General features: G+C 34.2%; 2 protein-coding genes and 1 long non-coding RNA gene across 3 annotated transcripts in view; 2 read left to right on the top strand and 1 right to left on the bottom strand.

Annotated features, from left to right (window-relative positions):
• LOC105146651 (uncharacterized) overlaps positions 1 to 4,250 on the bottom strand; it is a 31,828-nt gene extending 27,578 nt beyond the window's left edge. Inside the window, exon 1 of the transcript XR_015548237.1 lies at positions 3,590 to 4,250. The gene's annotated coding sequence lies outside the window, so the exon portion shown is untranslated. The remainder of the gene's footprint in view (positions 1 to 3,589) is intronic.
• larp (La related protein) lies at positions 771 to 24,721 on the top strand. Its single transcript, XM_087415876.1, has 17 exons — positions 771 to 2,877; positions 10,518 to 10,591; positions 11,126 to 11,179; positions 11,599 to 11,767; positions 11,936 to 12,037; positions 12,171 to 12,343; positions 12,546 to 12,664; positions 12,752 to 12,950; positions 13,249 to 13,812; positions 13,889 to 14,073; positions 15,672 to 15,894; positions 15,984 to 16,145; positions 16,218 to 16,468; positions 16,899 to 17,050; positions 17,258 to 17,512; positions 18,056 to 18,189; positions 18,294 to 24,721. The coding sequence occupies exons 1-17, from the start codon at positions 1,815 to 1,817 to the stop codon at positions 18,573 to 18,575; spliced, it is 4,161 nt and encodes a 1,386-aa protein (XP_087272002.1). The 5' UTR covers positions 771 to 1,814; the 3' UTR covers positions 18,576 to 24,721.
• LOC147906633 (uncharacterized) lies at positions 2,886 to 5,530 on the top strand. Its single transcript, XR_015548241.1, has 2 exons — positions 2,886 to 3,577; positions 4,243 to 5,530. It is a non-coding gene; the product is annotated as an uncharacterized LOC147906633 (long non-coding RNA).
• Positions 24,722 to 25,480: the final 759 nt, after the last annotated feature.

The following is a 25,480-nucleotide window of genomic DNA, read 5'->3' as shown; positions in this document are numbered from 1 at the left end:
CCGGAAATGCGAAGAGCTCGATTGGTTAGCGATTTTCTGCATATTATTAGACACTATAATGGAATTTGGTCAACAGATGATAAACTTTTGACCCGATGTTTTTGTCAACTTCAGTAAGTTAAAATAAGTAAAACAATATAAGTTAGAACGAGAGCTTAAATAAAAAGAGATAATAGGTCTGTTTTTTAATTAAACTTTTTGCGTGGTTCGTTTTTTTTTTTGGAGAGAAAAAAAAAATAAACTGTGCAAGAAGTTCATTTCTGAAAAGAGAACAGTCTAATGTATATCCTTCTTTCTCAATCTAGTTTTGACAAAACTACTCTTACAATTAGTCAGATCTTGTTAAAATATTTTTTCACATGTTGACGCTCGATGCTCATTTTTAGCATCAAAACAGATCACGTGAAAAAAATTAACAAATATCAAGTGACAATTTTGATCACATGACCTATTTTGACGTTAAAAATGAGCGTCAGGATGAGAAAGCACCTTTACAGTTTTATGTCCGTTTCCATCAACGTAGATTAACTTTAATCTCGGTTCAACTTACTCTTCTAATCTTTAGAATTAGAAAAAGACGAAGAGTAAGTTGAACCGAGATTAAAGTTAATCTACGTTGATGGAAATGGGCATTAATAGAGTATAGACACGTTTGAATTTGAAAAAGTGTGCGGCAGATGGCCGTCGCGGAAGGAACGCGCGCCACCTCTCGTCTCCGTGATCGATTAGACCGGAAGCCGGTCGACCCGCGACTCGTGCTCTCAGAGGCCTCACTAGCCTTGGCCACATGTATCACGCGTTCCCGTGAAAAGAGTTCCGCAGAAAATGCGCCGCGTTTACGTAATCCGCGGTAACGCGATGCCACGCCGGTACTGGTAGGCACGCGGGTGCGTTGTGGGAATTATTCCGCGATCTTGTCGATCAGTGCTATCGCGAGTTTAACGCGAGCGAAGTTCTCCCTCGGACGAGAGAATACCGGATAGATACTGCGTGACGAAACCGAGCCGGGGGGGTTGCGCGCGTGTTCACCGTTCGCTGGTGTGTTGGCACGTATGGTACACGTCCCAAGTGCCATTCGACGATCATCCGCGGACTTGAGACCAGTCTCGTGATCCGCGGCGCCGTTCACGTTGCTCCGAGCGGAGGTGCGTGAACCGCGCGCCGGTGGTGGATCGCCGAAAGCGCCGAGTCAGCGCGTTCGTTCCTAACCCCCGCCGGGGAATAACACGAGGTCGCGGCGCGCCTCCGCGCGCGTGTTAACGAACGCCGGCGACCTCGCGTGATCATTGCGCGACCGGACGACGTACACGCGGCGAACGTGGGTGATACATCTGCTTTGTTCCGCGCGACCGCGTGCTCGCACGCCACGCGCGCGCGTCTTACGGAAAATTCCCCCCCTCCGCCTGTGACGTCCTGTGACGTCTGGTGACGTGCCGAACTACGGAAGCTGACGGAAGTGGACCACTTCGTGCCTCCGTCGTCGCGTCCTCCTTCGGGGTGAACTATCGCGCGAACGCCACGCGAGAGACGGAATTTTCCCTTAGCATGGAGTTGGGTATGTGAAATTAGAGGACGCGCAATAGGTTAGTTTGCCCATCTTGTAAAATCATCGACCGTCATCGACGGCCCTGATCGTAAACCCTCCTCCCTCCCTTCCCTTCTCTCCCCCCCCTCGAGGACGATTTGAGAAAGCTTCCGCGGGGGAGTGACGTCCCGACGGCAGCGACGAGGGTGAATTTGGTGGCGGTACGCATCGACCTCGTGCACGGTCCGCGAACCTCGTGTTTTTGTTCCCCGACGGCGTGCGCCGCAAGATGGCGGCGAAACTAGCCAGCCAAGGTGGCGCTCGGAGCGGCGGCGAGCGACAGGAGGCGGGGCCCTGTCAGTCCTACGCCAGTGTGCTGAATCCGAAAGGTGCCTCTCAAAATCGTGCCAACTCCTTCAAGAGCAACAACAAGGAGAACATTGACGATCAGGTGGCAGTGCCGCAGCAGCAACAGCAACACTTATTGCAACAGCAGCAACATCAAACGACAACAAATGCGAAGGAGAAGATAGTGCCAAGTGTGAAGGGTGGTAAATCCTATCAGAGAATCACTCGGTGCCCTCAGACTGTTCCGAACAGTTGTCCGGAGAGACGCGATCATCACGAGAACTCGTCGAGCATGCCGGTCGCGCACGTCGACGTCGTTCACACGTCATTGGCGTCGCCGGCGCCTGGCGCGTCACATGAGAACGACGGCCAAAGTGACGCCGAACGGCTCAACAACGGCAGTGTTGGCAACGACGGTGAATTCCAGACAGTCGCCACGAAGGGTGCCCGGCGTAAAGAAAAATTACGCGAACAGTATCGCGAGAATCATCGGGAGCGTCACCGGTTGCGCGATAACAACAACCGCCATCAGCCACCACGTGGTCCCAATGGCGTCGGGGGTGGAGGCGCCGGTAGACGCGGCAGCGACGAGAGATCGCACAGAGAGCGCACCGACCGCAATGGCGTCCTCGATCATGGCTCGAAGGAGGCCCATCATTACAAGGATGAGCAGAGCACTGAGCCGGAAGCGCAATTGGCATCCCTACCGCCGCCGCCGGTCAAATACGTCGAAGCGCCTTTGCCCGCGGTGAACCCCTGGACGAGAAACCGAACATCGGCGTCGCAAACCGCAAAGACTCTTCCCTTACAACAGCAGCAGCAGCAGCAGCAGCAGCAGCAGCAGCAGCAGCAGCAGCAGCAGCAACAGCAACAGCAACAGCAGCAGCAACAGCAATCACATCAACCACCCAATGTCGTCGCAACGTCTACATGCGTCGACAAACAGAGCGAGAGGGAAAGGAGAGTGCTGCAACCGCAGCAGCAACAGCAACAGGATGCCACAGGTGAGTTACATAATTCTTCAAAGCACACTTGACGTTTTTTTAACATATTTTGTTGACAGAGTTATTTGACTAATCTCTTATTTTTATGTGTGTTACAGAAACAGTTTTATATATTGTTAAGTATGTGAGCTCTGAAAAATTTTTAGAGTAGAGTTCTGAGTTTTAGAAAAGATTGAATATTGAACCATTCTTTTCAAAAAACTGGCTCAATTTTCGTTTCTAAATTTTGGAGTGAGATTTTAGAAGAGATTCGAAGGAATTTAGAGAATTTAAATAACATTTTTCTGTATGTATGATTGAAAAAAATTAATACATTAGTCTTTTATTTATGGATGTACAGTTAAAGAGCTTGCTGGGATAGTGGATTAACCCACATTTTGAAAAGCTGGAGTAAATGATATCTTATTTAGAATTCATTCATTCCATTTTTTTTAATGTGCTTCATTTTTTTAATATGCTAATTGCAGCGAACTCTTCAATTATATTAATTATTATTTTACTGATTATTATTTTTTACAAGAAAGTGTTTGACGTACGGAGGGAATAAATACTCCGAGCTTTCAAGAAATTCATCTAGATTTATGAATAGTTTTCCTCAGTTTCGTGATGAGAAGGCGTTAAATGCCGAGCGATTAATTTTGGGTGGACACCTGTCGCAAGATGCTCGTTAAGACATTTTGCATCGTTAAATATGCATTAAGTACGTACTTACCTTCAGCGTTTTTCGGCAGGGATAAACTGCGCCGTCGATAAATAAAGCTCCACGAACTTTACACGCGGCCTTGTGCTTAGCCCCGATTGCAAAATAGCCTATTATCGCCTTTCTTCGGACTTTCCGATAGCTATTAGTACGCGCGCGGGTGCACGATAACGATTACATAATTATTAACTTGTCGCACTCTCGTGTATGATCTCATTTGATTAACACGTACCACCTCGCACTTCGGTGGGCTTCGCTGAAATTCGAGAGATCGTGTCGAAATATCCGATTTCACGGAATATTATACTTAAATAGATTGTATTATTCATGATGTCAGAGAGTGGATTTCTTTCTCCTTTTTTTTCTCTCTCTTTCCTTTTCGTTGTTTTTTCTTTTTTAGGATTAAAATTGTAAATTCCATCAGACTTCATTCTTTCTGACATTTTATCTTTTTACCTATGAATAGCTTGATAATTAATTTTGATTATTATAATACAAATTCCATAATTATATATTTGATAAAGAGGAAAAGATTATCTACTTGCTTTATCAGATTATTATAATTTATCGAAAGCCTTCAAATTTTTAATCGCTTAAAATTGAAGTATTTCTAACTTGTCGATATTAAAAACATCCTTGTATTATTTAAATGCTGCTATTTCCAGATGTTGAGGACAATATTGCACAAATTTATCACGCCTCTCAGTTGGAATATTTGAAAATTTTTTAAAACACGCTAGAACGACGAACATTTCTGTGACAAAACTGTACGGGAGGTCTGTTTTGGATGAGATATATATATATATTACGAAACGGAGGCATGAAAATAGAAACGCGCAAGTGTGCGAATGTCGAAAAATCGAGGAGATACGGCGGTCTATAAGCAAAAACTATCGATTGAGGAAAGAATCGACGTAAAATATACGATCGCCAATGTTTCCGCGTATTATCGAATAACTTTTTATTGATTCGACTATTATATTTGCTTGTTTTACCCTGGAAAAAATTTTAGATTTAAATATGCATGCACATTGCACATTTCAGAATGTAGTCGCGGAAGAACTTCTGATGCCTGATGGTAATTTAATAGAATTTCTTTGCCATAATCGAATCTCACTGCAATCTGCACGTTTAATAATTTTATAAAATATATACTGAGGAAAATGTATTAAATTATAAAAATATTTGTTTAAATAGTAGAATATTTATATAAATTTAAACATATATTTATTTGGTAAAAGAATCGTTAACTTAATTTAATTGTTATATTTTTTATTTACTAAATATTTATTTTTCGTAAATAAATATTATGTTATATTAAAATTTACATAGATTTACATACATTTTTCTACTAGCGTAGATTGTAGAAGTTGAAAGCAGCTATCAAATTAAAAGAGAGCTAGTAGCGTACGTCTTTACTTTAGATGTTCGATAATCGTGATAATAAGAGTGTGAACTCAGAGCACTCCACCGACAACCTTATCTTCACACTCTACCAACATGTTTCAGACATATATACGTGGCATCGAAATGTCGCATGGGGACACCAACGAGTTGCTTTCAGCAGCAATTTATTTGCATATCGGAAGATTCGATCTTGCTTGAGTCTGTTTTGCCGAGCAAATCTGCCTTTATCTCCTAAAGCAGTAATGTTCAATCTTTTTTAAGGATTACTTTCAGAAATAGGAAAAATCTTATGGATTGCATAATGTTTATTTTGTTTGGATTAAATAAAAAATATATTTTTATGACTATGCGAGCCAGCAAAAAATTCAGACGGGCCGCATGTTGAAAATCACTGCCTTGAAGAAAATTTTATCCTTTATAATGCATGTATATGTACATATTTTTTATGAAGGAAATATATGTATATATATATATCTCAAGGATAAGTTCATTCTTGATTTAATACATTTTTTCATTCTAATTATTGCAAAAAAGATTAAATAAAAACATTTTTTCCTGCGACACAGTGAGAAAACAATACTTAAAAAAGTATTTTTTACTATGAGAAAAAAATTTACAGGAAGTTTTTTGATATTTTCAAACAAAATTCTTCCTCCACAAAATTTTATAATTTTCTTAATTTGCAATTTATTGCGTATGTATAACGAATGAGGTAACGGATGTCTTTCATTTCGTACTTCTCATTTTTACAGTTTCGCAGAAGAAGTCCCGGATGATTTAAACGCCTCGTGAATGCGCGACAGGGCGTCTCGTTTCAGCGAAGCTGCTCTCTCAGCACCGCTACCGAAAATATAATACCGTGGCATTTTCGATTCGAGACGCTCGTGTAGGCGCATGCATTTCCGGCGCGCGGCGTGAAACTCGCCGAATCTGCAGGACCGTAATTGATCTACTTGTTCCGATCATACGGGACGAGAACTCGGGAGAGTGCCACGAGGGCAATGACATTGACACTCGTTTTGCGCTTCGATGGACGTCGCGAATCATTTCTACAGGATGCAATCATGAGAGCGTTCATATAATGTTTCTTATCTAATGGGCTTTCTACAACAAGCCGTTAGTAATAGATCAGAAGTCAGGAGCAAGTGTTGTAAGCGAGTAGTCAATAGTGTGTCATGAGGCAACAATAAATCAGTAATCAGTGACTGCATGGAAATGACATAGAAATTCCATTTATTATGATTTATAACTTAGATTACTTTATAACTGACCAATCATGTATTGTTATTTGTCTTGATAACTATCACCCTTTTGATTGGCTGAAACATTGTGACGTAACAATCTAATATAATTTATTCTGGGTGTAAATTTTCTAGGACATATGATTTATATTTTAACTTATTACTTGATATGAATAATGAGACTCGGCTTATTGTGGAAAATCTTATAATAGTCCATGTCCTTGACATTCTCACTTTTAGAAAAAACATCTTGTTAAATAATGTAAGAAGAATTTAAATACAGTTTACTTTTTATTAAATTATAACTCTCTCTTCCTCTTATTGAATATTTATTTGTCATTCTTTCGGCTACATTCTATAATCAGGCATTTTATTTTCTTGGTATGTATGTGAAGGAGAGAAAAGAGAGAGGAAACACACAGTATAAGTAATTTCTGCCAACGACACGCTCGATCGAATTCCGTGGAAAATAGGACGCAAAATAATCTGCAATTCAAGTACATTTTTAGAATTAATGTACTTTCGATTTTTATTTCTGTTCAGTCTTGAATCCGCTCATTGATCCGCAGTTAGCATCGGCTTCCGATCTCGTGCGCGTGATGAGAAAAAATGCACGAAATCTTAATGGAAAGAGAATCGGACGCGTTTAGCTTTGAATGCACCGCGTAAATGTTGGGCCTTGGTCTTGTCGCAACAGATCGACACATTCGATCCACATTAAAATATGTGTCGCAGAAAGTGAGAGTCGCGAGAATGGAAAACCTGTTTCGGGGGACGGACTTGTCCAGCGCGATAGACCGACAAATATCTTTCGATCGAGTGCGCCGCTGCGCACACAAGGCATTTCGAATTGCTTTAAAACAGTGCCTCTACTTTAACTCGTCAAGGCCTCCGTCAAATAAAAATTCCGAGATTTAATATGACCTCGTTGGTAGAAATTGAAAAAATATATATAGCTAAGTAGCTTTTGAGGTTTCCATTCAATAGAATACATTATTAGAATACTAACGTTTCGTGTATGAACATTGCAGTTCACTTTATCAAGGTATGCTGTCAGGCAGCTCCTCGCCTTGATAAAATGACCTGCAATGTTTATGAAATATTGACATTCTAATACACTTGACACAGAGATAATTCGCGAAACGCATAGCTTCTTAATACACGTTTCAGAATAACGAAGAAGAGAGAGAAATAGGAGATTATCTTTTTCTTAAATCTCTATATCAAAGACATTTTTTTTTGCGTACTCGGAGATGAAACCTACTCCGTAAGGAGTCTACTAAGGCTGAAAGTAGCAGTCGAGAGTATTCCCAGACGTCGCGAGTAGTTCTCTATCGTCTCACCGTGATTCTCTCTCTCTCTTCTTGAGGCCAGCCAGCTCTCAGTGGCTCTTCGACGTTCGAATCGCGACTTCAGCATCGATACTTCGCGCTCCGTCGTGCAATCGCATTGATTACAAGATATTTCATTAAGTGTATTGAGTCCGGGCTAGAACATCGTTCGTTCCGATTCGCGAAGCCTTGCGGCCTTTGACTTCGTCGAGGAATCAATCGTGAGGAATCTAATCGTTTTAACCCATTTGCCCGTTTAATTATTTATTGAGAGAAGCGAGACTCGCCTTAATAGACATCCAGGCGTGGACGTTCGTAATAATCTGTGCGGCTAAGACGCATCGTTTGTCATATCAAAATGCATATGGAGTTTCGTTCGCGCGATATATCAATATTCTTATTGCTGATGCAATTAAGACCGCAATTTAATTAGACCGCAACTTGGGCGGCAACGGAACGGAACGGGTTGGATTGTTAAATTCGAAAGGTCGCGTACACGTGACGCGATGAAGATAGATGAAAGTGAAGACGGTGCTTTCGAAAGTGAGTCGACACCATCACTGCTATCTTCTTCATATGCATATTATAATTTGTGATGCAAACGTTATAGTGTCTAGAATTTTTATAATATTTCTCAATCTCTTCAGAAATGAATGGAAGGTTGTACGGGTTTTAAATTATGATTAAAAGTTGCAAGCAATCTAAGTTGCAAAAAAAACTGACTTTTTTAAGTAATTCTCTCCTTTAAGATAAACAGTTTGTTTAGAAAATGAATAATATATGTATGGACTCTTATTTGTTCGAGTTATTTTTTCACAAACCTTGCTACGTACATAAACTCTTGTCGAATATTAATGACATTCTTATCTCGGTTGTGTTATCAACTCGTTTATGTACCTAACTAAATCATTAAATTTTGTACTTGTACTTTACAAGAGTATATTTTAGCTTTTATCACTGATCAAGAATTATAAATACGAACGGTATGTATTGTTCTATAACTTCCGGTAACTTTTTAATAATTCGGTAATATGTTGAATCGCAACATGCTGAATCGTAGTAGGATTACGTGAAGTTATTACACCTCGTGACACGTATGACCACATCCTGGCCTAACGTTAGTTAACGTAACTTCGAGCGGAGACATTAAAATCATGAATCACGCCTTTGATATAGATTGTAAATATTTATAATCTTCGTTTAATCTTTAAAAAGCGGAAGTTTATTTTATTCGTATTTTTTTTATTTTCAGTGAAGATGACGTTTTAGATTAAAATGCAATAAAATAAAAGAAAAACACTAAAAAAAAAGCTGGAAATAATAGATTTGTCATAAAAAAGTCATAAATTAAATAGAATATATCGATGTTAATTATTGAATTAAATATAACTAGCCTCTTGAATAATTTGTTTCATTAAAAAAAGATTTTATCTTACACTTGTCCTATTAGAAGAGAATGTTCGAATCATATTTAAGTCTTGTTTATTATTTTGAACGCCTACATTGAGGGCAAATTGCCATAATTATCTGGCTTCGACATTCCTTGGCATGGAAGCAATTAAGTGTAAATATTACATGTAAAGATCAACTATAAGTAAAAAAACAACGTAAAATAACTATGAAAATTAAGTGTAAAAAATAGAACTAATTTGGCTAAATATGGCGGAGTTGTTGATGTTTTTTATCACAACTCATTTCAAATCTTCTAAATGACGCAGAATTAACAATGAAAACTTACAGTTAATGATACACATAATTATATGAGAACTCATAAATATAAAAAGTTCGAAAACTGTTTTACTGATACAATTTTTTGAGATAATGAATAATTACGATAAGATAGAAATTATACGATAAGAAAATGCTAGATGAAACATTATTTAATTACAATTTTACTATATTCAATTATGTTGTGTTGCGTAACATTAATATTCATTACTCTCAGTAGTGTTTTTATAGTATTATAACGCTTTGATTTCTCAACTATAGTGTACTAATTCTTGCTCTAATCTTGCCCTCTCAATTAAATGCCATATGGCTTCCAAGACTTATCTCTCAATTAATATTTCTTACACAATTAAAGATATTTCATTTATAGCGATAATAATCGTAAGAGCTACAAAGAATTTTGTCAAAAAAGAAGAATAATTAATATATTTAATAAACAGTTAAAGTGACTAAAAAAGATAAATTTGTATGAAAATTTTTTGTTCAGCATCTACTCCATCTTCCACCTTCGACCTGACGTCGAATGTTACAGATAAAAATATTCGTGAAACACGCGCGTGTATGTGAAAGATAATCGAGGTCACGCGGTTTGGAATACAAGTTACGAAGAAATCGATAAAGATATAATTATTCAGAGACGGCTTTTGAGAAAAAAATATTTAACAGACTGTCCTGAATATATTAAATCCTGCAACACAGGTTCATACAAAATTCTTGACTACAGTAGCCCAATTTGCACAAGAATATCTCCATGTATCTTTCATATTTTTTTATGTTAGAATGAAAATTCTTTAGCTGTGACAAATATACCGCGTGTTGCATTAACATATTGGTCAGTATATGTTAGAGAGATTATTTTATAAAAATAATATCTTTTTTTGCAGGTATTACATTTATAAAATAACCAATGTCTAATCAATATGTTGATGCAAGCGATACATTTTATTGCAAATTTATTGATATTAATTCATTCTGTAAAACGTATTATATACAATTTATATATATATATATATATATATATATATATATATATATATATTAGGTGTTGGAATTAATTCGTAGCGTTTTTAATGAAAGAATGTTATTTATTTCACATGAGCATTAAAAAATACATTAATGAAAGTACTTCCCATCACTTGTAAAACGCTACGAATTAATTCCAACACCTAACATATATATATATATATTGGTTTTTAATATTTACATAAAAGCATTTCTTCTTCTTATTTCCAGAAAATGGTGTCGAAAGTGGTGCCCAGCCTACAATTGTCAGAGCTTCCAGAGATAGAAGGAAATTCAATCAAAACGTATGTGATGTGTTTTATATCTTCTATCTTATTCATTCAGTGCGCACGTATTTATCTAAAAAGATAAGCGATTTTAGCATACTCGATTATATTGTAAGCACAAAAGATAATTTTTTATTTCTATTTTATAATATATAACATATATAATTAAATGCAATTGATACATAACTTTCTGAACGGAATGATGAAAATAAACTTCCAATACTTTAATAGATGTAACGAATCAAATTTTTATTTAAATTAAATTTGGTTTACTAAATATAATGGTGAAATATATATTTATATATTGTATATTGTTTTATTTTACAAAATATATACGGCGTAATTTTTAATTATACATTAGGGGATGAATTACAAATATAAATTATTTAAAAGGATTTATTTTTATGAGTTATATATAATTATGTATAATTATATATGATTCATTTAAAAAAATACAAATGTTTAAAATATTTAAACATTCTTCTTTCTAACATTATAAATACTTTAAAACATTTTCTGTAACATATATATTTTTCTTGTGCATTACAACAGGCAAGTGATTTTACAAACATTGGAGATTGGCCTACTTTAGGAACACAAATAGAGGTGGGTATTATTGAATTTCTGTGAAATTACTATCATACCTTTAGCAAGTTATCTAAGTTATTATTTTAGAATGAAACTGTTATATAATTATTATTAAATAATAATTATTAATAATGGTTTTATCTATTCTAACTGCCGCAAGTAATATTTCTTATGTCATTATTACATAATAAACTGTGCAAGATCTAGAGCTTGCAAATGATTTATTCATGCATTTGTGAGTGTAGAAATTTTGCTAGAAAAATATCAAATATTTGTCATCTCAGATAAAAGTTTCTATGTCTGAGAACTGTTCATTATTTGTACACATCTTTTTGTACATATTATATGTACGCGTTCCTCAAGTTACTTACTTTTATGAATTCTCTTTTATTTTTTATTTTTGTATACAGTAAATGGTATTTTATCTTTTAATATAGAGGAAAACAACTATAATTCCTTTGAAGCAAAATGGTGTGCTTAATGGTGAACCAAGTACCTCTAAGATGTGCAACATTGTCGAAAGTAAAGGCAAGGAGAATAAGGAACAGATAAACTATCAAGATGATAGCGACGAGCATATGGATAATAATGAAAAGAAAAGGAAAGGTGAGAAAATTGATCTTTATCCTTGGAATTCATTATAATAATTGCTTATAGATAAAGTAATAAAGCTTTTGTAATAACTTTGTTTACAAATGAATTGTTTTACTTGCAATGTAAATAAGAAATGTTTTTAATCTACATTTAATTTAAATCTGATTATCATTTGTACAGCGAATAAACAAAAATGGGTCCCGCTTGAGATTGACTTGGCACAAAATCGTGGGACTATGCGATCACCGAGATTTCAAAATCATAGAGAAAGAAATGGTGAAGGTAATTTTATTTATGTATGTATAGTAATCGTGCGTGCGTGAGTATGCTTGTGTATGTATTGAAACTTAACTGCAAAGTGCGCATGTAGCAATAATAAAACGAATATAAATGTTAATTATATTGTGATCAACAGCGAACGATGGTGAGCACTGGCGTGAAAGGGATTACGATAGATCAACTGGATATAATTCACGAGGACGCGGTGGAAGAAATTACAGAGGTAGAGGACGAGGCGGGCGTGGCCGTGGTGGTTTCAGACACCGATACGATCACGAGTATACAAATTATACGACGGACTGTGCACAAGTAATTTCTTTTTGATATACACAGTTTAAATTATTTATTATCACGAGTTGCAATAGTTCAATAATGATGTTACCTAAGTGGGAATCTCTCTGACCTTATTTTGATGAATAATAAGTGATAGTAGAACTGAAAATCTTTAAAGTTTATATCTATATTTGTAATTTCTGTTTCTTCAGACTTCATGTTTTCTTCTTTTTTACAGACCCATAAATATGAACATACGGATTCTGGATATATGATACCTTATATGGGAACATGCTATTTTAATAATGCAAATTACATAGATACCATTACGTTAAAAGAATATATACGAAAACAAATGTAAATTTACTCTGTATTTTTTATATCGATATAATTTGTATACATATATATCGTAACTTGGATAACAATATCATTTTTTTTACACAGAGAATATTACTTTTCTGAAGAAAATCTTGTGAAGGATTTTTTCCTACGTCGTAAAATGAATGCTCAAGGATATTTACCTCTCACTTTGATCGCATCTTTTCAGCGTGTACAAAATTTAACGGTGGATATAGATTTGGTGATAGAAGCAGTCTTGGAATCCGATAGACTGGAGTTGTTAGAATTAGAAGATGGATATAAGGTATTATTATAAACTTATTTTAAATTAATAAAATAGCGCATGTTATCTGATGATTACAGCACATATTTTTTAAAAAATCTAGCATGTTACATATGTGTTAGATACAAAACTTGTGCTACAGCAAATAGAAGAGGATTCGCTGACACCATTAGAACTTATTTTAAGTTCGACGAATGGGGTTTGATAGTAGCCCTCGTTACATTGTATTTATAATTATTCAAATCTTACATATATGTATGTTCTTTACGCACACATATAATGGCGAATTTTTCTAATAATATAAATTTTTATTTTTCAGATTAGGACAAGATTCGATCCGTTAAAATGGCCTCTTTTGGACATAGCTAGTAATATCGCCTTTTCAGATCATGTGCAACAATCTAACCCATCTCAGTCCGAAGTAATTCCTACCTCTGAAACTACATTTTGTCCTATTGCAAAGCCTTTATCTACAATGCCTGTTCCTCCAGTTCCTCGTGTGTTTGACTCTTATCATTCCATTTCATCAGTAAGATTTGATGAACCAGAGACAAATTCTTCCACAATAAATGAGATTCTAAATCCTGATGTGCCAGAGTTTGTGCCGACAACGGAAAGAATCAATGGATTTACCGCTACGAAACAACAATCAAACAAAGATAACAGTAATCAAACAAAGACAACAAACAAATTTCACTTTGAAAAGATAAAAGAAACAATGGAGATTGCAGAAAAGTATCTTCTCTCTTTTAATAATAGTTCTCTCACAAATGTAAGAGGAGACAATGAATTACCGGCCACAGCAGATGCTTCTACTTCAGACAGCTTATCAGAACGAATCAACGGAGAATCGGATTCATCAAGTGACAATGCTTGGAAGGAGGTAACTCATTTTATTTTTTATTGTATCAAACTACAGAAATTTGCGAAAATGAAAGTATTACAGAAATAAATTATAGGTGAGAAGAAGAGTCAAACATCTACATAAAGAGAAAACAGAAGAGAGACATTCACACAAGGACAGAACAGAAGAGAAAGAGAAATCTGAAATGAAAAATGCAATACGAGAAGAGCTGGATTTTCAATTTGACGAGGAACTGGATTCACCGCCACCGACTGGTCGACATAATGCCTTTTCAGAATGGTTAGTTTATACGCGCAATTTTGAAACGTCAAATGGCTTACTGCTCGGTGGGATTGACTTGCGATTTGTAGATCCGAGTTTAATCCTATCTGTGCCATATACGTGTTTAAGGAGCCGAAAACGACTTTATTTGGTGATTAAGATACCTCGTTCGGATTTGGCGTTAAACTGTAGTTTCATATATTCCACATTAGATATATGCATTCGTTTTCCCATCTCCCGTTGGAGGTCAGACATTAGGCTAACAACCTAATTCCGGAAAAATTATTGTTTAGAAATCTAGAGGAGGTCCTGATCATGGTTTAGACTGTAGTACCATTAGATGGATGGATGGATACCCTTTTAATTAACCCTGTAATTAATCCTGTGTGTGAACCGCAGTTTTTCACTAATGTCGTATGAACGGTGATTCATTTATGCCAACGCCATATTTTTCCTAATAAATCAGTTTAAAAATCGGAAAAAAATTTTTTTTATTTTACATCTATACTTTGTATTTTGAATATTTTTTAACTCAGATGTTTTTTTATGTGTTAAAAAAATCATAATTTTGCAATGCGTTGAAAGAAAGAATCTGCTTAGACAGATAAATCTAGACTTACACTCTTGTGAAATGATTTTTTTACGAAAAAGGTTTACAGATGTTTGTATTAAAAATCTTAATTATTTTGAAAAGTGAAAATTGTAGCACAAAAATAAAACGATTTTTGGAAAAAAAATTCAATTTTTAGTCGGAAAATTATTTATTTTATCTTACAAAAGTATGAAATAATATTCGTACAAAGAAATTTTATAATATGAAAAAATTTTTTGAGAAAAAAGATTCAAAGGAATCGTCTTCACTGATACTTCGTGCATCGTCTATGTACATCGCTCAAGATATTTTGAAGGTTTGTTTTACTCTCTGAAGCTTTATTATAAAATATTTTAAGTTTCTCTTGATCATAAAAGTGTCAATCTCTTCGCCAGATCTCGACATCGTCACATTAGTTTTTTGCTAATGCGGTGTGAATCATGGGACGACTTACCTACTCGTAGGATCGCAGCAAACTAACTAACAACCGTTATGATCGTTCTATATTCTCACTCTACTACCTGCTTCTTTCATTCCCTCCCTAATCTATTGTAATGCTATAGTTTGAAATTTTGACTGTTCCTTGAAAGACTCACAATTCACATACAGGTCAATATCGAAATATTTTAGGATATTGTAGTATGAATGAATTTAAGTATTTTCATTAAAAAAATTCTGCTTGTTATAATAAACTCAAAAATTTATAATGTATTTAATTTATTTGAGTTTATTTATAATGCATTTATTAACAATTTGAAAGTTTATAAGAATAAGGGCCATTGTTTCACTTTTGATAAATCTTTGGTAAACCTGTGAGATAAATCTGGTAATGTGATTGGGTAATCTTGCTACTTACTCAACAGGTAAAATTTATCAAAAGGTGGAACCACTGGCCTTAAGAAGTCTAAATCTGAACTGTTTTTTTATCATAACACAGAGAGAAGAGCGAGATTAGATGATTATTTAATCTTTTAATATTTAGATTACTGTTGATATTTTATATCTCTTGATATAATTATTACAGGTCTGAAGATGACGATGATAATGAATTATCGGATAGAGATATTAATAAAATATTGATATTTACTCAAATCAATCCTACATCATCCAGAATCCCAAAACATGAGGGCCATGATAGAACAGGAGAGTGGACTACAAGAGTAAAAATGACTCAAGAATTAGAACAATTTATCAATGACGGATTACATTATTATGAAGAACAATTATGGAGACAAAATTTTCAAAGAGTAAGATTAAAACTTTAATTTCTCAAATTTAGAAAAACAAATAAACAAAAATAAATCCAGGGATATTAATAAGTTATGTTAACATACAGCATGGTTCTTCTTCGTCCATTGGAAGTTACAAAACGGTTAATATGATTAGTCAAGAAGATTTCGAAAAAATGGCGCCGAAAGCTCCAAGAAAAGCAAATCCGGAAGTTCCACCACCACCACCTCCTTCTATGGAAGATTTAGAAGTTTCGGTTTCATCACAGGTAATTCAAACTTTGCGAAATAAAAAAATTATCCTAGAAAAATATTATATATGCTATGTATTCGTTGAACAGCTTCCAAGCACAAGTCCAGATAAGAAAGATAATAGACAGGAAAGGAATCGTTGGAGTGACAAACTTTGTCCACGAGAAGGACGAAGAAATACCGCGCCACGTTTCTTTGCTGTTGTGAAAGATGGACCGTCTGTTGATCCGAGAACGCCACGAAAAAGGAAGACTCGTCACAGCAATAATCCTCCAGTGGAACATCATATTGGTTGGGTTATGGACGTTCGAGAACATCATCCTCGAACGTATTCCGCAGGGTATGTAATATTCGCAATAAATTTGCAGCTTAAACTGAAAAATAAACTTCGATATTTCAAGATAAACACTTTATTGCTAACGTGTAGAAATATTAAAAAAGTGTAAATATTAAAGTTATACGAGGAGAAATAATTGCTAATTTTCTATGACGTATACATAGCTCGTAAATTAAAAGTATCTGGCATTGTAATCTCATATTTATATTTTTGTTTTGCGATTAATTGAATGAATTTGTATTAACTATTACTAACGATATTTCTACTTTTATAAATGTAAAATATAACATGATGAATTATCTATCTATATGTCTTCTTTTCCCGACTGAAGAACCTTGTAGAATAGTTTTAATCTGAATGATAACGGAAAAATGAAAGTTTAAGTTTATTTTGCATATATATTTTAAATTTGTTCTCTATTTTACTATTTCAGGAGTAGCGCAGGCACAAGTCCTAATGAAGGTTATCTTGCTAATAGTTATGGAAGTGTTCCCAGTATCTGTGAACATCCGAGTCATGCTTTGTTGAAGGATAATGGATTTACTCAACAAGCATATCACAAATATCATTCGCGTTGTTTGAAAGGTATCAGCAATATAGATATTTTCTTAAGATATTAATTTGTGTGTATGTATGTGAATGGAGATTATAAAGTGATGAGTTTCTATTTGTCTTCTTTTCCCGACTGAGAATAACGTGTAGAAATACTTTTATCTGACTATTAATTAAACAAATTGTATGTTTATATTAAATCAAGATTTTTATTTACATATTATATTCATATGTTTTTAGAACGAAAACGATTAGGTATCGGACAATCTCAAGAAATGAACACACTTTTCCGTTTCTGGTCGTTTTTCTTGCGAGAAAACTTCAATCGTACCATGTACGAGGAATTCAGAACTATAGCCAAAGAAGATGCCTGCGAAGGATACCGATACGGACTAGAGTGCCTTTTCAGATTTTACAGTTACGGCTTGGAAAAGAAGTTCAGACATACATTGTATACAGATTTTGAAATGGAAACGATACAAGATTATGAAAGCGGTAAGATAAAATTTTATATGTAATTTTTATTATATGTTGTCACAAAATAGATAAACAGCACAAAATAGGTTGTTTAGCTATATAATGTATAGTAGTTAAACGGTAAATTGTGCAACAGCAAATCAAGTGTTTTACTAACGCCAAAAGGATATTTTTGCCCTAGGATTTTGATTAGTAATAGCACAACAAGTAAAAAACAATTGACGTTAAGCTTACATGCATAAGTCTATTATGCTTACATTTTAATAAATTACTAGAATTGCATCATACAGGCGCGTGTTCGAATTCTTATCTGGGTACATCTCCAGATTTCATGTCATCCTTGTTTAATGTTCGGTAAACAAAGATGAAATGATACCTGGGCATTTGGGAAATCTGAACATGGCTCTGTGCACAGAATATCCAGAGTAATTTACTAAATAAAACACAAGCAATCCAATAAGAAAAAATGTGTGTCGCAGGCTGTACATTATATTAATATAAGTCATTATTACAATATTAAATCATCATACTAATATTAAATTGAATTATTTAAATCAATAGGACAGCTGTATGGATTGGAAAAATTTTGGGCATTTTTGAAATATTATAAAAACTCTGATCAGCTTCATGTAGATCCTCAATTGCAAGAGTACCTATCAAAATTCAAGAACATCGAAGATTTTAGAGTAGTAGAAGTGAGTATTATTGCAAACAAATTATTATTTCTCGCGTCATAATTAATTTTTTAATAGCATTTAGAATTCATTTCTCATTTTATAATATTTGTGTTATTTTTTAGCCTCAAATACATGAGATGCTTCAAGCTGCAAAAATACGTAATAGGACTGTTTCTGAAAGTGCTAGAGAAGATTCACTGACAAGCGAACGCCTTTCAGACTATAATACACTGCCAAACGCGCAAGAGTCGCATTTATCGCAGTTTCGAAATAGGGCTGGTTCTTTCGGCTCTAAATCATTGTATCATTTTCGACGACGGAATGATTCCGCATCATCAAGCAGTCAGCGAAATAGACAGAGTTCTGGTTTCTCTACGAAACCTTTTGAAGCGAATAAATCGTAAGTCACTGCCAGAGAACGAACTCAAGCCAGCTCCAACTTCGAAGCGAGCAAATCCGTCACGATTAAGACAGAGGGCTCGTCTACCTCTCAAAAATAAAATGGTGCAGCGATAAAAAAAAAACACGTAAATTTCGAATAAATCTGTGAATTGACAGAAAATCGAATCGCCCTCTAGATGAAGTGGCGATAGTATTTTCGGTAATATACATTATTGAGAATTAATATCATAAAATGAAAAATGGAAATCTCTAATCTTATTTGTGTGATTTTAGAGATTATTATTATTGGAATATGAAGTAAATTCTTGATAATAGATTTAGAACCGTGATTTAGCGTTTAAGATTATATTTACCGATATTTAAACCCCTTGGCGTGGTAGCGCATTACGAAAGATATTTTCACTCGCTTTTCATATTGTTTGCGATATTTAACTATGTTACAAGATAGAACTGAAGCCAGAAAAATGATGAGAATGCGTGTGTGTACATGAAGCAATATAACGATGGAAATGTATATATCCTAGTACTTTCAGTTACACTTTTATTTCATATTCTGATACAAATATAGTGACAACACCTCGAGCAGGCGAACATTACCTGTGCAGAAACGTCCTGTAAGATATTGTTTGCTCAAACGAGTGTTTGATGTATGCAAAAAGATGAAGTGCTACTTTTATCTAAAAGACAACATAAAGACTAAATATATATACATATATATATATATATAACAGGTAAATGCCTAAATATTAATTTTGATTAATCTATTATCATAAATTCAGAAAAACTGTAATCATATAATTCGTGAATACTCAGTTGTGTAGATACACATCTATATGACTGTCATTGGATTTGCTTTGTCTTTTCTGATTATTATTGAGATTATTTAAATTTCTATCTTTTTGCGAATATTTAACATTTTTTATTGGAAAAGGCGCCCTTTTCAGTTTTCTTCTTTTTATTTTTTAGCATAATTTTTTTTATAGAAGACACGCGTTCTTTATATATCATTGAAATATATTTACAATAGTATTTACTTACTCTCTTGAAGTGGTAGCGGTTAAGTGTTACATTCAGAGCTTCTATTTTAAGACTAAATGTAATCGTGGCGTACTTCCATATAACGCAATGTATATCTATATATATGTACATACATATATATACATATATATCAATTTTGCCATATTTATTTTTCATAAAATGCAGATCACGAAAACATCTGCGTGAATATAACACAGATACAGAAAAGTTAACGTTGTCAGTCCCCAAAATGTAAATTTTTTTAGACTTTCAATTCAAAGTTATTTGGAATCAAGCTTTTAGAAATCACTTGATGAATTCTTAATGTATTACTCGCACTAATCGAGTTTGCATATGCATATATTTATACATACGCTGTCTATGCAATAATTATATTATAAATATTATACGTTTTGATGAAATGAAAGTGTTACGAAGATTGATTTATATCGTATTGATTTTGCATAACGAGAGGATAATAATAATAAATAATAATAATAATAATAATAATAATAAATTGAGTGACTTGTATATATAAATAGAGAATTGAAATGCACCGGCCGTTTTTATCAATTAATCAATCAAACGAATTAGTAAATTGTGTTGATGGTTGTTCTTTATTTCTTAAGTCGATAATCGATCACTGTAGACTGTTCACAAAATGCATATTCGAAGGATGATGAGACGGCTTTCGTGCGAACGCAGAAAATTGTTATGTTTATATCCTAATCCTGTCGTCCTGAACATACTAGTCACGTATTGAGCTCACGTATTATATCACACATCGTTTACAATAGAAAAGTCAAGATAGGTGATACAGTTATCACGATACAATAAGCAATATAATGTTTGAGCGAAAGTGAACGGTAAGTAGTGTTGATTAGGAAGATGAAAGAGAAAAAGAAAATGCCTTTGAATGGCAAGAAAGGCTGTAAATTCTCGTCACGTATAACTTTTATTTCTTTATTAACGGATATACGTTATTACATGAAAAATCGACACTTAAGTCATGAGTATAACGTATTTAATATTACATTCGGAAACACACGATACCGAATATTTTATTTGTTCGAGCGCCACGCGCAAAAATGTCTTTCAAAACATCTAGATTGCAATATCGACACATTAATTCTCGAGATCGAAGAAAAAAATGAAAATAGATTTTGCGTAACGTTAATCGTAATAGACGCATAGTAAAGCGCAAATGATTTCGCTACGGATAATGTATTCGTGCAATCTTTTGGATTCTTCCCGTCTTTCTTTGTCTTCCCATTATTACGCCAATGAAACCCGCTTTTGCTATTTAGACAGGACATAATCCAAAAATTAAAATTATACGAAGACGGGATCGGACTTCGTATCATCGATTGAGATTACAATTAACGTATTGATATATCTTATGAATGACACTCAAATGTTGATAGTAACAAAAAGTTAAACGCTATAATATCACTTGTTAATGAACTTCTTGATTTTGCAATATAAATAATGACTAGGAAATGGGACTAAATAGTAGAGAATAAAGTCTTGTGTCGTGAAAGAATAATGTTTAAATTCTTAATTAACAAAAAGAGACACATCGAGACGTTGCTTCTGTGAAGGCACAGTGATAGCAAAAGCTGACAATGATTCTTAAACGAGGCGACAATCGAAAGTCTCTGCGTCTGTTCGATAGCGAATTCATCTGAGAATGAACACGATCAATTTATAAGAAAAAAAAATTGATTATATCTAATTACGCATCTCTTCTCTTTTTCATTTTTTTTAGATTCTTAATGGGAATTGGAGTCTTCAAATTTTAAGACTTTGATTTAATAATCGTTTCTTTACCTTTTTTAGACTTCTGTTTTTTTTTTATACGAGAAAGAATCTATTCGTGATTTTTTATTTAAAAATAATTTTTTTTTCATCTTTCTAAACGTATTCAGACGTGATCGACATCAGATCTCCTTTCTCGTTTGTATTAATATTCGGATGTACAACGAAACTACGCACGTTAATGTTTTTCAAGTTACCACGAACAACCGAGAATGATTTACTAACGAGACGAAAGGAAACGTTTCTAAGCGAAGGGAGAAAAAAAAGAGAAGAGAATGATCATTGAACAGACGAGGGACAGTTGTTAGCACAAATAATTTCCTATCGATTTATCAGTCGCGATATAATAATAGATATGTACAGGCGAGAGAAAATAAACTGCGTGCTCATTAATTGTACATACTTTCATAGTTCGATTTTAAACGATTTAGATGTACCTGTAGATTTTTAAGCCAATAATTATAGTGTAAGCTATATAAGCCTTTATATAGCGCACGAATAACGAGATAAGATCTTAGATAAGTTTATACAAGCTAAATATACGATCGGCTTATATGTTATGCAGGCTTCTTTCTCGTGGCGTGGTTTAGCAATCGTTAAATATGGGAGGAAAATACAGAAATACTGAAGTAAAACGTTGATATTCGAAGAGAAAAAAAAAACGAAGTACTTGGCGCCGATTTTTCTCACTGTAATTGCACTGTTTCATATCTAATATACGTTATCGTGCAACGTTGTTCTCCCCTTTTTTGTAGAAGAGACAGAAATGTAACATAATGTAAATAATTTTTATCCAAAGTTGGTGAGAGCCACGCCACAAGATCGACCCCGAAATGTAAAAAAAAAGATTATATATTATACATACGTATATATATACATATGCATATAATATATATATATATAACATATATATGTGTATATATATATATCTATATATATGTATATAAATTCTTACATTGTTACTTATATACCCCTAAAATAAATCTTAATTTTACATTTAAGGCTTACGCTAAAAAGCGGGTGGGGTTTATTGGTTGCTTAACTATAAGAAAATGTATAAAAAATATTTCATATAAAGATTATACACTAGATCGCAAGAAATCATTATGTTTATCAATGTGGAGATGGGATGCGTTTTGAGGAGGGACCGTAATATTTTCAAATCGTTTCGTTTTTGCTGAATTTATTTTCCTACGTAGCTTTTTAAGATCTTTATCTTTTTAGATCTGTTACTTTAATTCTGTATTTTTTTTCCGCTTTTTTTCACATTATTGTAATCTTTCAATAATTTAACTCGCTCATTTGTCCAATGATATAATCTCTTTCTTGAATAGCTCTACAAATACAATTATATTTATAATGTTACCATTTTGTATAAGTGCCATTTTTATATACCTTGATACGTAGCTCTGGTTTTTTTTTTGTTGAAGAAACAAAATTTGTTAGTAAGATCCCTCCTTAAACAAACACAGGAATGCGTAATTTTACTGAAAGGCATCCTCGACGGTGTGAGAAAAGACGAGCGCAAATTTCATTACACAGACAAATCCATACGTTTTGCTAATCGACATCGATCAGTCGTCAATCGCGATCCGATCTCAAGAAATAACGTTACTTATTATCACATAATGTGTTATTCATGATACATTGGTATCATTAGTAATTATATATTATTTCTCACTTTATCTCGTTATTCATTTAGTGCCCATTATAATTTAAAGATACAGAAAGATTGAATCACTTCGTCAACTTTAAAAAAAAGTTTTTTTCAACCATATGCAGTCATTGATCAATTACTACTGAAACGACGAGATCGCGTTGCGTTTGTGCAAAATTTTACAAAAATCTAGTCGCTTTAACCGATTGCCAGCGGAACCCTCTCCTCGGTATCTTTTGTGGAATCGAAAATGATACGATCAAGTTTTTTCGACAACGATGAAAAGTAACCGGTTGATTTGAGATCTTATCCGATGTATGTGGAGCTTAGCTTCAGGAAGTAAGATGAATGTATCTACTAGTTAATGAACATGACTCAGTTATTGGACGAAATATTTTAAATATTAAGCTTCTAAATGATATGTATTTTTTCTTAGGCCTGTGTTACCTCTCTCATGATGTGCACGCTGATTATTTAATTGCCATGTATTTCTCAGCTACTCCATTTCTCATGGCTGAGTATGGTGACTTCTTTCGTCTGTGGTACACATGCTGATTGTATGTATACAGTCATATAGCATCTACTGTTTAACGATTCCGAACGACGAAATTTTGTTAGATGTTAGAGAAGTGTTCTTGGCGAAGATACTCTCGGTTGTCGCTTCCTTCTGAGAGGAGACACGAGCGTGTAGAAATATTTTGGTTCTTTTGGGAATCGAACCCGAGATCTCTATTTGCTTTACCACGTTCGCTCTCAAATGATATACAATTCTAAATAAATTTGTTTATAAACATTGCTTATCAATATTTCTTTAGAGTCGTACATATCATTGAAAGCTTGACATTAAAAATTTTTGATATTTTGTCCAATAATTGAATCATGTATATTAACTGATACATTTATCTTACCGATTCACGACAGATACTGAGCAAGAACATCGGAAAGGGCGTAACTTTCTTCGGGCCGTATTTCCGTTCGCGTACAATAGTGCCTTTGAAAAGAACTTGACTTCCGGAATGTTATAAAAAGTCGCATTACTCATGCATTTTCAGATAATGCACAATAAAAGAAGAAAAGAAAGAGGAAAGAGAAAAAATAATAAGCGCCGCAAATTTAATTAGAATACGTTTAGAGGATCGCTAGAGAGAACTCTCGTAGAAAACCGGTTGGTCCTTCGGGATGCTAGATGGGACCGACGAATAAAGGATAACTACCAAGTCCAAGCCTTTTGTTGAAGATATATAATGCTACATATTTTTTCAAATTCCAACACGGAGCTGCCTGGATCGGCAGGAGCCTCGAGCATTCTCGGGAGTGAGGATGAGAAATACCAGCCCGACCAATCCATGTAGCTTCGCAGGATATATTGAGCGCATCGCGCTTCGACTGTAAATAAAAAAAAAAAGCAAAAAGGACACATACTTATATACACGTACGCTTATACACACAGAGTAAATTGCTAATGAACCGCCGGCTTAGGGACTCGGGGAAAAGAGATTACAATTCGTAATCGGTATGCAAGGGCCTCAAGGGGTCCCGAGACGAGTGATATGTATTGTGTGACGCGTATAGGATGGCTTTTGTGAATGCGGGCGCGTAGTCGACAGAGTTGTAATGTTTGTGAATACATAAAATAAAACGATCAAAAAAACCGAACATTTAGTCCCTTGTATCGTACCTTCTCCTCGGAAGATATCCCAGAGAGTTCGATATTGTAATTATTATTCGTAACAAAATTGAATTTCAAAGATTACATCTTGTTTCCTCAGGATACTTATACTCGTATTCATAGTCAGGCCTTATATTTAAGATTTCCTTTGTCTTTAGATACTCTACAATTATTTCATGGGCTGCTGAGCATCTAAAAATAAATTTAAGGAAGTCTTAAGTACAAGGTCAGATTATAAACGGGCAGGATACAACTGTATATATTATACCGTCTTTCTTGTATTACCAACGCGTTTGTATATTATTTTTCTGTTTATCCACAATTTATAAGTTTATTTTACAATTTTAATTTATTTGTTATTGTTATTTTCTGAAAAAAAAAGCTTTCATATTAATTTTTAATAGTGATTATACTTATCGACGTCGAGGCCATTGTAATATTTTCGAACTTACGTAATAGAATGTATTTTTACATGTAGAAATTATATTTAAAATAAATTATTAATATTATTAGAGAGAATCTTGCAAGATATTATTAATATTATTAATGTATTACTTATAGCATAATTGAGTCTTATTGACCATCAATTATATAAAATGATGTGTATGATGAATAATATATTGATATATAGGGTGTTTGATAAAAACCATAACAATTCTTAAAGATTATATTAGGTGTTGGAATTAATTCGTAGCGTTTTTTAATGAAAGAATGTTATTTATTTCACATGAGCATTAAAAAATACA

This window comes from Acromyrmex echinatior, chromosome 19 (genome assembly GCF_024713525.1).
Source record: "Acromyrmex echinatior isolate Ae372 chromosome 19, ASM2471352v2, whole genome shotgun sequence".
Classification (NCBI taxonomy): domain Eukaryota; kingdom Metazoa; phylum Arthropoda; class Insecta; order Hymenoptera; family Formicidae; genus Acromyrmex; species Acromyrmex echinatior.
Note: the sequence above shows the minus strand (reverse complement) of the source record. Positions and strands in the feature narration are given on the sequence as shown.